The sequence below is a fragment of the Pseudophryne corroboree genome, chromosome 6, assembly GCF_028390025.1.
Source record: "Pseudophryne corroboree isolate aPseCor3 chromosome 6, aPseCor3.hap2, whole genome shotgun sequence".
Taxonomy (NCBI): domain Eukaryota; kingdom Metazoa; phylum Chordata; class Amphibia; order Anura; family Myobatrachidae; genus Pseudophryne; species Pseudophryne corroboree.
The window spans coordinates 321,281,855-321,296,610 of NC_086449.1; the positions used below are offsets into that span (position 1 = coordinate 321,281,855).

At 43.0% G+C, this 14,756-nt stretch overlaps 1 protein-coding gene across 5 annotated transcripts in view; it reads left to right on the plus strand.

Annotated features, from left to right (window-relative positions):
• LOC134932152 (proto-oncogene Mas-like) overlaps positions 1–14,291 on the plus strand; it is a 240,962-nt gene extending 226,671 nt beyond the window's left edge. For all 5 annotated transcript variants that reach the window (XM_063926292.1, XM_063926291.1, XM_063926290.1 and 2 more), the window contains one exon: positions 12,809–14,291. In XM_063926292.1, the coding sequence (XP_063782362.1) occupies positions 13,108–14,121 (1,014 nt within the window). In that variant the 5' untranslated portion in view covers positions 12,809–13,107 and the 3' untranslated portion in view covers positions 14,122–14,291. The remainder of the gene's footprint in view (positions 1–12,808) is intronic.
• Positions 14,292–14,756: the final 465 nt, after the last annotated feature.

Consider the following 14,756-nt stretch of genomic DNA (forward strand, 5'->3'; position numbering starts at 1 on the left):
CTGCTGGAGAGGACTCGGAGACGACTGCTGCTGTTGCTCCACACAAGTGAATTCTCTCTCTTCCTCCTCTCCTTTCCCTCCCCTTGTGCACACTCTAATACAACTGCTTCTTATCATGTAGGTATGTGCTTGAAGACGCATTAACAATCCTGATTATTATGTAGATTCCTTACCAATATACTGTAATACCATGAAAATAAAGAAGTTCTAAGTCTGCATTAAGAATATCCTGATGAGCCATGTGCTTGAAGTAAATGAGTCTGCAGGGGTGTTAAGTATATTCAAAGTGTACAAATTAATTAAATAAGTATCATCATAAATGTATTTGGCATATAAAAGTAAATATTGTGCCTTGTTAGAAATTTACTGAATTTGTTGGTTTATCATGATGAAGTTTATAAGTAAATCTGATGGACGTTACTGTGCTGTGTAATGTGACTGACGGATGCTACCGTGCTGCATTATGTGACTGCTGGACGCTACCGTGCTGTGTAATGTGACTGACGGATGCTACCGTGCTGTGTAATGTAACAGATAGACGCTACTATGCAGTGTAATTTGACTGACAGATGCTACCATGCTGCATAATGTGACTGACGGGCGTTACTGTGCGGTGTAATGTGACTGACGGACGCTACCATGATGCGTAATGTGACTGACGCTACTGTGCAATGTATTGTGACTGACGGACACTACAGCGCTGCGTAATGTGACTGACGGACACTACAGCGCTGCGTAATGTGACTGATGGACGCTACCGTGCTGCATAATGTGATTAATGGACGCTATTGTGCTGTGTAATGTAACTAACAGGCACTACTGTGCTGTGTAATGTGACTAACTGAAGCTACTGCACGGTGTAATGTGACTAACTGAAGCTACTGCACGGTGTAATGTGACTAACTGACACTACTGCGTGGTGTAATGTGACTAACTGACGATACTGCGCGGTGTAATGTGACTAAGGGGCACTACTGTGCAGTTTAACTTGAGTAGCGGGTACTACTGTGTGGTGTAATGTGACTAACAGACGCTCCATGAAGCCACATCCCTATTTTTTGGTGTGTGTAACTAGCGGTGTGTGATTGATGGGGAGGGGGGGGGGGGGTGATGCTGTTTCTTGCACACAGCGCTAAAATATCTAGTTACGGCACTGTTTACTGGGTTCGGTAGCGCAAGTCTCCTGGTTTTCAGCAGGGCAGCAGGCAGGGAGTCCCTGGCACCTGCTGCTGAAATATCTGGCTCCCTCTTTGCTGTCTTCTGGCTGCAGTTCTCTCCATGCAGCTGTGGCACCCATAGGGACATTATCGTTGCTTAGCACAAGATTGAAAGGGCCAGACTTCACATCAGATTGAATGTCCCTCCTACGAAAGGCTGTCTCTGAGCACTATTCAGTACTGGAGTATAGGCTCCCAAACAATCCTCCAGCCTCAGCCTTGTGCTATCCGTGCAACTATGTTCCTGATTCCTGTTCCCTGAGCCGTCCCGGATTCCTGTTTATGCACTTGTTCTTGGTTTCTGTTCCATTCCTGGTATCCGACTTCCTGTGTTTCCCTCTGTGGTACTGCTAACTGGCTTCACTACAGTCTGCTGCTCCATTACCTGCACGTCATTCTGTGTACTCCAGTGTATGCTTCAGTACATACCAGCCCCATACCTTGGAACCAGGATTGAGTACTGCGAACTGTATGTCGGGTGAAGCTAAGTCCAAACCTCCATGTGGGGGTCTCTTGTGAAAACCATTGGCATGTTAGACTCCACGCCTCTGTTCAAGGCCTCTGCCAATCCCATAGTATGGTTTTGCATGTACTATACATCAATGATCTTGTGACATGATCATTATATCTAACTTACTTACTCTGTTAGTAAAGAGGATATTGTTTCCTATATTTGAATATATATGTGTTAGGTTCCTGGTGCTCAGAACAAGGGAGATGTTATGAAGTGAGTCCAGAGCACCAGGACGTAACGCTGGGAAAGGGGAATGGGAAGGTAATAGCCCCTGGCGCCCTATCTCCGTTGTCTCGCCCGTACTGTCAGTACACTCTTGCGAGACTATGGTTGCTTGAGCCCATGGCAGCCGCGTTTGAAGGGCGGATTACGTCTGCCCAACTTCAATGCCCCCTCAGGTCTTAATGAGAGGCAAAGAGTGTACCGAGACAGGGTGATAACAAGGGGCCCTCTTACTGAAACAACCAAAGCCAGGGGCTACTAACTAGCCTAAAACTAAATGTATGTGCGGCTTGCCGCCAAAGGAAAAGAACAACAAAGGAAATGCTGACCACACGCCGACACAATACTTTTGTGTACCGGCGGTGACAGCATAAGCAGAACCCTCTGCAAAACACCAGTGACAGAAATAATAATGGAATACAGCGGCCTAGGCCGACGGACGCGGCAGAGCCGCTACTCACGGAACCGGTACGAATACTGGCAAACGGACAGAAACTCCCAATGCTGCTGACACAGACTCTCAGAACTGGATGACAGGCAGAATCCCAAACGACAGACCGGTGGACACCATGAAGCCAGAAACTTGACCAGGCACAGGCAAAGCCACTGGACCTCAGGACAGGAACGCCTCACGGCAGGACACGGGATCAGACACAGGAATCGACACAGGGACTGACACAGGAATCGACACAGGAAGCAGCTTGACTGACACTGCTACACAGGAACTAGCAGGAACCAAGCTCAGAATTCAAGCAGACTGGAAACCTAGAAATATCACCAGCGTCTGTGAATTGCACTGAGCCAGCCTATAGCAGAGAGGCCTAATTAATAATATAATGCAGCTGCCCTGTTGCATGACTCCAAACTGACAAGATGCAATTAGCAGCCAGGTGAGGCTGAACACATGGGAACAAGCTGCAATTTCATAGACTCACCAGCTGCAGCAACCAAGAGTATTCTTAAACATAGCAACGGGAAATCCTGGCCTGCAAGACAACTTATAAACATAAAATACCTAACCGACATGCAAAACAGGAATGAGCCACAGCCGTGGCTCATAACATTACCCCCCCTTGAGGAGGGGTCAAAGGACCCCAAAATACAGACTATCCAAAACAAGGGATACAAAAAAAAAAAACCTGACACACTGGTCTAACAGTCAAGAAAACAGAAACAAGCTGCAACCACAGCTTGTAACAGTGCCCTCCCCCTGACGGTGGCCACTGGACACAAGACAAGGAAAAAAAAATATTTTTAATCAAGGCAAGAGTCAAAAATTATTTCTTTTTCTTCTTCTTCTTTTTACAAAGCTCTTTAGGTCTGACCAAGGTAATTCCCCAAACATTGTCTGAACTGATGGTACCACCCAGCAAGGCTGCGTTCAAATCAGAGACAGGTTTCTTACCCTTGGGAGCTGAACTTTCTGGCAAAGTACTCCTATTAGAAGAAGAATTAGTCAGAAAAGCACATCCTGCAGTCAAAACAACGGGCTGGGACTCTTGTGCCGAGTTTACAGTATTTGGTGGACTCTCAGCAGACAAGACGGGTGACTTAGAGGAACCTGAACCAATTTCTTTGGAACCATATCTTTTAATAATTGCATCACTGAATGCTGGGGGATCCTGAAGAATGGGATCTTCAGCTTTCATTAGGCTGGTCGCCCACTCAAAAGGCTCTCCTCTAAAAGAATAAATCAGATAAAGCACAATGTTCTCTGAAGTGATGCCCAGAAATGGTTTAGACAACATAATAATGTAATAGTGTTTGTAAAGCGCCAGAAATTGGGCTAAGTCCCCATCAAAGATTATGGATGTTGAGATATCAGAGTCAGGATCTGTTTCCTTCCCATCTGACTGACTGGAGTGCTTTGCTAGGACCTGGTCACTATTGACCTTACTCGAGGCTGAGACTCTCTGAACCCCACCCGGGGCAGTGACTTTCTGAACCCCACCCGGGGCAGTGACTTTCTGAACCCCACCCGGGGCAGTGACTTTCTGAACCCCACCCGCGGCAGTGACTTTCGGGAACCCCGCTGGGGCAGTGGCCTCCGGGAACCCCACTGGGTCAGTGGCCTCCGGGAACCCCGCTGGGGCAGTGGCCTCCGGGAACCCCGCTGGGGTCAGCACCTCGGATTCTTTTACTGGGACCGAGCCGCCGGCCTCCCCCACTGGGACCGAGCCATCGGCCTCTCTGAGTCGATAATTATCAAAACTTCTCCTGGGACTTTGACTTCCGGGACTTTTGCTGAAGCTATAACCTTCAGCACCTCCACTAATGCTACGCCTCTTAAGTTCTTTCCTGGGGAAGCGACCTCTAGACCCTTCTTAGAGGCTGCGTCTCTCGAGACCCCACTTGGGGATATTACTTCAAATATCCCTTCTGGGGTTTTGCTTCTCGAGTTCCCTTCTAGAACTATGGTTTTAGATACCCTTTCTGGGGTTGCGCTCTTCAAGTCCCTACCTGGGGTAACAGCTTCTGAGACCCCTTCTGGTATGGAAACCTGAGCTATAATATTTGATGTCCCTCTATAAGCTACAGCATCGGGTACCGCTCCAGCGCTCTGGGCATCAGGTACCGTTCCAGCACTCTGGGCATCGGGCACCGCTCCAGCACTCTGAGCATCGGGCACCGCTCCAGCACTCTGGGCATCGGGCACCGCTCCAGCACTCTGGGCATCGGGTACCGCACCAAGATCCTGAGCATCGGGCACCTCTCCAGGACCCTGGGCAACGGGCACCACTCCAGGACCCTGGGCAACGGGCACCACTCCAGGACCCTGGGCAACGGGCACCACTCCAGGACCCTGGGCAATGGGCACCACTCCAGGACCCTGGGCAACGGGCACCACTCCAGGACCATGGGCATCGGGCACCACTCCAGGAACCTGGGCATCGGGCACCACTCCAGGGGCTTGCAACGCTGCTTCAACAGGAACCTCAAGAGAGGAGAGAAACATTCTCTTTTGATTCCTGAATCTATAATGGGGCTCCCTTGCCCAAGGACCCCAATTATAGGACAGAGAGCTTTTTAGTGTGGGTTGTGTGACAAGTACCTCTGCCACAGTAGAGACAGGAGTAGGTCTTGTATCCTGACTCAACTTGGCCAGAGGGCAAGACTCGTCACCACACTTTGGCTTGCGCAACTCACAGGTCTGCAGATAGTGGCCTAAACCCCCACAATATAGGCATAAGTTTAAGTTTCTGCAACGCAGACGCTCCTCTTCTGAGAGCCTGGGCCGCAGAAAACTTTTAAACCTTTTCTCTTCAATTAAACCAGAGGATTCTCTTGTCACCATACTGTGAACAAGAGTCTCTTTAGAGATAGATGTACTCTCAACGACTTCTGGCAAGATGAGCAAGATTTTAGTCAGAAGGTTTTGCAGTTGCTTTAAGGATTGCTGCAAAACTTCTAGTCGCTCTGGTCTCAAAGCACTGAAAGCAGAGTTCAGGGCTGAGAGAGATGCCTGCAGGGCTTGCATAGTAGACATAGGAGGATTTAAAACTAGACAAGACAAGACTAGACAAGGCAAGACTAGACAAGGCAAGATTAGACAAGGCAGGACTAGACAAGGCAGGACAAAATTTTTGCTAAACAAAACAAAACTGTTTTTTTTTAAACACCGGACTGGATTCTAAACACCGGACTGGATTCTGCACACTGAATTCTAGACAGGACTGGATTCTAAACACCGGATTGGATTCTGCACACTGAATTCTAGACAAGACTGGATTCTAAACACCGGATTGGATTCTGCACACTGAGTTCTAGACAGGACTGGATTCTAGACTAGACACTGGACTGGGCCAAAAAAGAAAAAAAGTTTTATTTCTTTTTTGTGGTATGGCTGGTGATAATGTTAGGTTCCTGGTGCTCAGAACAAGGGAGATGTTATGAAATGAGTCCAGAGCACCAGGACGTAACGCTGGGAAAGGGGAATGGAAAGGGAATAGCCTCTGGTGCCCTATCTCCGTTGTCTCGCCCGTGCTTTCAGTACACTCTTGCGAGACTATGGTTGCTTGAGCCCATGGCAGCCGCGTTTGAAGGGCGGATTACGTCTGCCCAACTTCGATGCCCCCTCAGGTCTTAATGAGAGACAAAGAGTGTACCGAGACAGGGTGATAACAAGGGTCCCTCTTACTGAAACAACCAAAGCCAGGGGCTACTAACTAGCCTAAAACTAAATGTATGTGCGGCTTGCCGCCAAAGGAAAAGAACAACAAAGGAAATGCTGACCACACGCCGACACAATACTTTTGTGTACCGGCGGTGACAGCATAAGCAGAACCCTCTGCAAAACACCAGTGACAGAAATAATAATGGAATACAGCGGCCTAGGCCGACGGACGCGGCAGAGCCGCTACTCACGGAACCGGTACGAATACTGGCAAACGGACAGAAACTCCCAATGCTGCGGACACAGACTCTCAGAACTGGATGACAGGCAGAATCCCAAACGACAGACCGGTGGACAGGAACGCCTCACGGCAGGACACGGGATCAGACACAGGAATCGACACAGGGACTGACAGAGGAATCGACACAGGAAGCAGCTCGACTGACACTGCTACACAGGAACTAGCAGGAACCAAGCTCAGAACTCAAGCAGACTGGAAACCTAGAAATATCACCAGCGTCTGTGAATTGCACTGAGCCAGCCTATAACAGAGAGGCCTAATTAATAACATAATGCAGCTGCCCTGTTGCATGACTCCAAACTGACAAGATGCAATTAGCAGCCAGGTGAGGCTGAACACATGGGAACAAGCTGCAATTACACAGACTCACCAGCGGCAGCAACCAAGAGTATTCTTAAACAGAGCAACGGGAAATCCTGGCCTGCAAGACAACTTATAAGCATAAAATACCTAACCGACATGCAAAACAGGAATGAGCCACAGCCGTGGCTCATAACAATATGTTAAGAATGATTGGCTAGAAACTAAAATCCATAGAAAACCTACAGACTCAAATTCGTATATAGAGAGTATATAGAGTCAACATCATGCCAATTGGCTGGATGGGGTTCCATATAGTCAGATAGGCACAACTGCTCGGAAAAACATGTGTGTGATGAGTAGATCTTAGAAATGTCCAAACAATTTGAAGTGAAAGGCTTTACGCAAAAAAAAATTAAATAAGGCAAGAGAGAAAACCACTAAGTTGGATAGGAGTAAACTGTTGAAAGAGAAAGGTCAAAAGGAACTCATTCAAAAATTGGTGTGAGCCTTTATCTCAGAGTATGACCCATTATATAAAGAGATAGAGGCCCTTATTTAATTTTTTTTTTAAATTCTAGAACAAGATACAGTCTTAAGAGTAAACCTACCCCAAAAACAGCTTTTATATACAGAAGATCTAAAACATTGAAAGATAAGTTCATTAAAAGCTCACAGGATGAAGAGAACTAGTATTAGGAATAAAGGCTTTTATAGATGCAGTACCTGTCTCATGTGTAAAACTGTCAAATCTGTGACTAATAAGTATAAAGAAATTACAGTAAATGGTACAAAATATAATATCAATCTGTTTATAACCCGTAACTCTAAAAATGTAATATACTTGATGGAGTGTAAATGTTTGTTGTATTAGTAACATAGAAGTTGACGACAGATAAGAACCACTTGGCCCATCTAGTCTGCCCTTTTTTTTTTAGCATATTTTTATCTCAACCTTATTTGATCCTTATTTCTTTGTAAGGGTATCCTTATGTCTATCCCATGCATGTTTATATTGCTCTACTATCTTAGCCTCTACCACCTCTGATGGGAGGCTATTCCACTTGTCCACTACCCTTTCTGTGAAGTAATCTTTCTTGAAATTTCCACTGAACCAACCTCCCTCCAGTCTCAGTGCATGTCCTTGTGTCCTAATGATTCTCTTGATTTGAAGAATGTTTCCCTCCTGGACTTTGTTAAAACTCTTGATATATTTAAAAGTTTCTGTCATGTCCCCCTTTCCCTTCTCTGCTCCAAACTATACATATTGAGATTTTTTTGTCTTTCTTGGTATGTTTTGTGATGTAGGCCATGCACCATTTTAGTTGCCCTTCTTTGCACAGCCGCTAATGTATTAATATCCTTTTTGAAGATATGGCCTCCAGAATTGAACACAGTATTCTAGATGAGTCTGAAACAATTACCTATACCAGGTATTCCCAACCACGGTCCTCAAGGCACACCAACAGTGCAGGTTTTAGTGATATCCAGGCTGCAGCACAGATGGTTAAATCAAAATAACTGAGCTGCTAATTAAGGCACCTGTGCTGCAGCCTGGATATCACTAAAACATGCACTGTTGGTGTGCCTTGAGGACCGTGGTTGGGAATGCCTGACCTATACAGTGGCATTATTACTTCTTTCTTTCTGCTGCTGATTTCTTTCCCAATGCAGCCAAGCATCTGACTAGCCTTCCTCATTGCTTTGTTACATTGCTTACCCACCTTTAGGTCACCTGAAATAGGGACTCCTAGATCCCTTTCCTCCTCAGTAGTTTCCAGTATACGTAGTACCATTGATACTATATTAAGCCTTTTGATTTTTGAGATCCAGGTGCATGATTTTTCTCACCAAAAGTACATTAATATACCAATTTATAGACTTTCATATGCCCATTCATTCCGTACAACAACAAAAAATTATAGACAATGCTTTTTTCACCCAATGCGTTTCATCTATGGTGACTTCTTCAGGGGTGTTATTTTAAAAACCAACTGATTCAAATTTAGGTGTTAGAAATGGTATTCATTCATTGATGGTTGGTAATAATATTGCACCGAAAGCATATAGCAAATGAGTGTGCTCTAAAAATATATAGAGGGATCTTATTTGGTTTCTTCAGAATGATGAATTTATATCTGAATTCATACTCATTTGGGACTAACTTTATTTTCATATAATTAAATGTGAAGATCTATTGGTACTTTGTCCCAGTATTCTATATACAACAGTAGTGTTCTGTCAGCTCTGTTCAGTCTGTAATTCAGGTGTGGAATCCAGAGCTGACAGAACACTACTGTTGTATATAGAATATTGGGACAAAGTACCAATAGATATTCACATTTAATTATATGAAAATAAAGTTAGTCCCAAATAAGTATGAATTCAGATATAAATTCATCATTCTGAAGAAATTTTTAGAGCACACTCATTTGCTATATGCTTTCGGTGCAATATTATTACCAGCCATCAATGAATGAATACCATTTCTAACACCTAAATTTGAACATCAGTTGGTTTTGAAAATAACACCCCTGAAGAAGTCGCCATAGATGAAACGCGTTGGTTAAAAAAAGCATTGTCTATCATTTTTTTGCTGTATGAAATGAATGGGCATATGAAAGTCTGTAAATTGGTATATTAATGTACTTCTGGTGAGAAGTTGTCTGTAAAAATGAATTTTTAATAGTATGTTATTTCAATAAAATTTTAATAAAGAAAAATGTTATTTGGTAAAATATTGGATGTATTTATATATAAGGTAGTATCATGTCATCCTCGGTTCATATATGTTCAGATTTAATTCTTAAGGTCAAAAGAATACGCCTGAGGAAATTCTAATAGAGCGCTCCTCAAAAAAATCCTTATTGATAATATTCTTGTGGGCCAATATTGGCAAGGGGCTTACCTTTGAGGAAGCAGCATAAGAGTTTTAATTAAGTAAATGGATATTTAGCGAGTGGCTGTGATCTAAACTTTTCACAGTCCATTTTAGATTAAAAATATTGTGGTCATATCAATTATATATTTAATAGCGCATTAAGGAACTTTGTATGTGTATATATATATATATATATATATTTATTTATTTATATATCCCTGTATTCAAGTATTGAAAGAGCAGTCTTGGAGAGTTACATTATATAATGTCTGGTATATAAACATTATTTATGGATATTTGAGATTGAGTACTGGCATATTGGACTTGTGGAACACCAATGGAATGCAAGCAGAAAACAAGTTGCTTCTATGAAAACCTAATTCTGATGTAAACAGCACTATATACTACTACAGTACTTCTGGTTTTCGGGTCAGTGGAACGCAAATGGAATGCAAACTGGAAGTTAGGAAGCTATACTGGATTCTGTTTTCACAATTAAAGCATTAAATACCGCCACTTCCTGTTCTTGGCTCAGTGGAACACAAATGAAATGGAATCTGGAAGTAAGTAACTTCCTGGACTCAAAGCCAAATTCGCTTTTGAAAAAGGTGACTCTGAAATGCATCAAGCGGGGGCTATTTTATGGACACCCTGGGACTCCTGTAAATCCTGACATCTGCTGATCTTACCTAAGAACTGGCTCTGTGTCTGGGACTCTGCTTGTCTCTTAACCTTAAACTTCTGGTAGGAGTATCAACATCACAGTGAAGCTAATGGGTTGCTCGATATGCTGTGTATATGTTTTTAACATGTGAGTGCAGTGTATTAGTTAATAACTTTTGTTTTTAAAGGATCCCTGAATCATTGGTCATGTTTGTTTTGTCTTCTCTGTATTTTTCCTGATCCCATTATTAATGAGGGAAGGATTTAGGGAAGGACATCCTCTAGTAAATGAGAAGGAGGTGGAGACAAGTATTCTGGTGTACAGATTTGACCAGTGAGAGGATTTGTGAATAACTATTTCCTAATAAATAGCTCATGCAATTCAGGAGAGCGCCTCAGTGGAGAAAATACACACCATTTGTTATAGATATATTTTTAGGGAAGTAAGGTGTAGGCTGTAGCTTCCATATTTTTCTCTGCTGGCTGATTTGTTGGATTTATTGTGCATCCATTGTTTGTTTTTTATTAAATAATGTAGCAACATGGGAGATATAGATGTGTCCTCATACAGTAATCCTTTTTGCGCCATAACGAGACACCTGGCATGACTTAGATGCTTCAACTGGGGTAGAGATTCCTGTATTTTAAATACTTTTCCCTGAATTTTAGATCTTATTAACATTATATCTACAAACAAAGTCACTTACATGGCACCAGGCACACTAGATTAGTACTTTTCTCACAAAGGAATTGTATGAAGTTGCATATAAAGCATAATGATGCATTGTGTAAGGCAGGGGTGGGGAACCTTTTTTTCTACCAAGGGCCATTTGGATATTTATAAAAATCCTTTGAGGACCATACAAAAATGATCAACTTAAAAATGATCCTGCCCTCAGTAGATAGGCCCCCAGTAGTTATGCCCCAAGTCAGTAGTTATGCCTCCAGTCAGTAGTTATGCCCCCAGTAGATATACCTACAGTCAGTTGTTATGTCCCAGTAGATATGCCCCCAGTACATACTGAATGCCCCCAGTCACTTGTTATGCCCCATTAGATATGGCCCCAGTCAGTTGTTATGCCCTATTAGATATGCCCCCTAGTAGCGCCGCTTACACACACACACACACACATTAAAAGAAAAAAAACCTACAATACTCAACAGCCCTGCTCCTGCTTCTGGACTGTTTCCCTCCACCTGGCCACCTGCTCCTCAGAACTATGGGAGAGATGTCATGAAATCTCGCCCACAGCACTGCACAGCCGCACATGCACACTGCCAGAGCCGGAAGCCGGAGCTCAGGAGTGAGCTCCTGCCTCCGTCTGCTGCTGAGGGGAAGAAGCTGGGCGCCCACTAGTAACAAAATCTCAGTGGGCGCTCAGCATCTCCCTCGTTAGGTGAGCCTGGCCGGGCTGGATTAAGTGGCTCTGCGGGCCTTATACGGCCCACGGGCCTGAGGTTCCCCACCCTTGGTGTAAGGCATGGCATGGACCACTTGTATCAAACCTCAGGGCTGTTCACTGCATTTTGAGAGACGCATTCCTGGTGCTTGGAAACAATGTAATCTCCAAGCACCGGAAGAGGTAAGCCCTGGCAAAATCCTGGGTCCAACCTGTGGTTTGTATTGTATGAGTTTCAATCTGCTGCAACGCGGCTTACAACTCATGTTCAGTGACTCGGCCTGGAGCGGGGAATGCTGTCTGAACGGGATATAAGTCACATAAAGAAGCTGCATGAAATGCCATTGTCAGTATTCACGTTACCCTTGCATTGCACTTTTGTCACATTAGTGTATCAAATAAGATATTTTGTTAAAAAGTCTCTGGTGGGATGCTTGGTGTGGCTAACTTGTAATGTTTGTAGGTCACCAAATGGGACTGTTTGGCCCAATGTGAGGATAGTTGTTTGTGGACACATTGGTATCAGAGCTATGTCCTGTGTACAGTGAAGATCCAATGTGCAATGTATTCCTCATACACTAGCATGGGCACATAGCAATTATACTACTCACCAAACACCGCTCTTTACTATGGAAGGAGGGTCCAGTTTGCAGGAAGGTATCCATTAAGGACCCATCGCCTCCTCCGATCCTTGCATGACACAAGGGCAGGCATGCGCAGTAACACTGCTGAGATGGACTCTGTCAATATAAACTTTTGCTGCTACTATTACCAGCAATGTGGTAGTGGTTGGGTTTGTGGAACAGCTGCTTTTTAGAGAAACTGTGTGACACTGGGGCAAAGATGAATTGATCTGTTAGATTTAGGTAGAGGTAGATAATTCATTTGCACTAAGCCATTGAGTTCAATGATGAATAGACCCCTTGTGAGATACTGTAGCTGATAACACTTACCTGCTGCCGGTCCATCTGACACCATCATCTGCCACCTTCACCTGTTAGTGTATTTATTTTATTAAGGCCATCAAGGTTTTGCAAGGAATCTTTTCAATAAGATACTTTGGTTGACTGTACTAAATACCTGTATACAAATGTATAGATATTGGACCAGCATCCAATCTGACTCTTTGCCAGTGCTGTTGATGTTTACTTAATTCAATTACAGACTAACATTATTATATCAATTTTCATTTATAGAAACTGAACAATGATGGTGAGAAAGAATGCACTAGAAGATCAGCTACCTTATCATCTAAACAATATTATTTGGTTCCCATTGGCAAATCAAGATAAACAGTTCAAGAAAGAGGAAAACATATTGGTAGCACACGTGATAGTGCTCACAATGACTGTTCTTTGTATGTGCAATCAATAGTAAGAGTACGCATCTTGTAGCATTGTGTCTTCCACTCTCCTGTGTCCCCTTGTTTCTACTCTGTGTCTCATTGTGTGAAATGTTTAAATTATTGATATGATTTTTACTTCTTGAGTAAAGCATGGAAGAAAATAACATGACAATGCCACCCTCTGTAACAGAGACACTCTATTGGAATAACCATACCATGCTGTTTAAACCAGTGTACAATATTGTAATCTCACCGATAACTATGATATTGTCAATCTTCGGTATGACTGGAAATAGTCTTGTTGTATGGTATCTATCATTTAAAATTAAGAGGACTACTTCCACCATCTATATTTTTAATCTTGCTGTAGCTGATAATGGGTTTCTGCTCTTTGTGTTTGTTTTGCATATTCTTTCTATGGTTTTTGTAATGATACCACACTTGGAATCCCAGTATGAAGATGAGCATGTTATTAATGTCATAGGTGCTCTTACCCTAGCCTGCCTGTTTGGCTACAATACTAGCCTATGTCTACTTACAGCTATCAGTATAGAAAGATGTCTGTCCGTCCTTTTTCCTATATGGTATCACTGCAACAGACCCAGACACCTGTCTTCTATTGTATGCACTCTAATATGGATCATTTCTTGCACACTTAGTGCTCTTGAGATGTCTTTCTGTTACAGTGTAATCTATAATAGCAAAGGCCTAATTGAGGAATCCGGTAATGAATGTAAAGTCGTTTTTATCTTAATATGTTGTTTTAGTTTCCTGATTTTCATTCCGTGTATGATTATGTCAAGTCTGGTTCTGCTCATCAAGCTGCAAACAAGTTCTCACCAACGACAGCCTAAGAAGCTTTATATAGTAATCACAGTGACAGTCCTTTTCTTTCTAGTGTTTGGAATGCCCATGAGATTTTTATTGTTGGTATGGTACAAACGCCACATTATGCCACCCTTTCCCCTCATGGATATATTTTCTCTATTTTGCTCCTTTAACAGTAGCATAAATCCATTTATCTATTTCCTTGTTGGTCGCCAAGGTAGCCGCAGTGGGAAAATCACACTTCTGGCTATTTTTCAAGCTGTTTTTCGAGATGAAGGAAACTACATGAAGAGAGAGCAAAAAAGATCAGTGCAAGCAGATGAAACAACAATGTGAAAATGTGACGTAGATTGTACTGTATGTGTATATGTGTCACCTAAATTGTTAAGCAGTATATAACTACTGTATATGTTACCAGGCTTTTATATAACCATACATTTTTGTTTGCCTGTTACTAAAAGAACACTATCATAATATATGAAAAATATAATATATCAAAAATATTTTGACTTTGAATAAAGTAACTGAAAACGAAATCAAGTCTCCCAGTAGTCGCCATCAGTGCATGTATGAGGTAATCGCCAGACTCAGAAGGGATAAATGACTGCGGATGGCCCACTTTCCACTGCATTAAGATTATTCAAAGGCTGAATTCCATAAGAGAGGCTAAATACCATAAGAGAGGCTGAATACCATAAGAGCTATGTGATTTGGCCTTCACATATGTAGGCAATTTGGCCCACATGTCCTTATTTTACAACTATATATTAGTGTGAAACAGGTGAAACTGATAAATGTATGTTTTATTCTGATTTATACAGTGGTGCAAGTAGAAATATTTTCCTAGTGGTACTGAGTGTGCTGGAAACTAGGCGTGGTCACGTGTCATGAGGGGGCATGACCACATGACACTAGGGGGAGTGGCTACATTACACTAGGGGTGTGGCCATACAGCATAGTCCCTTTTCTTT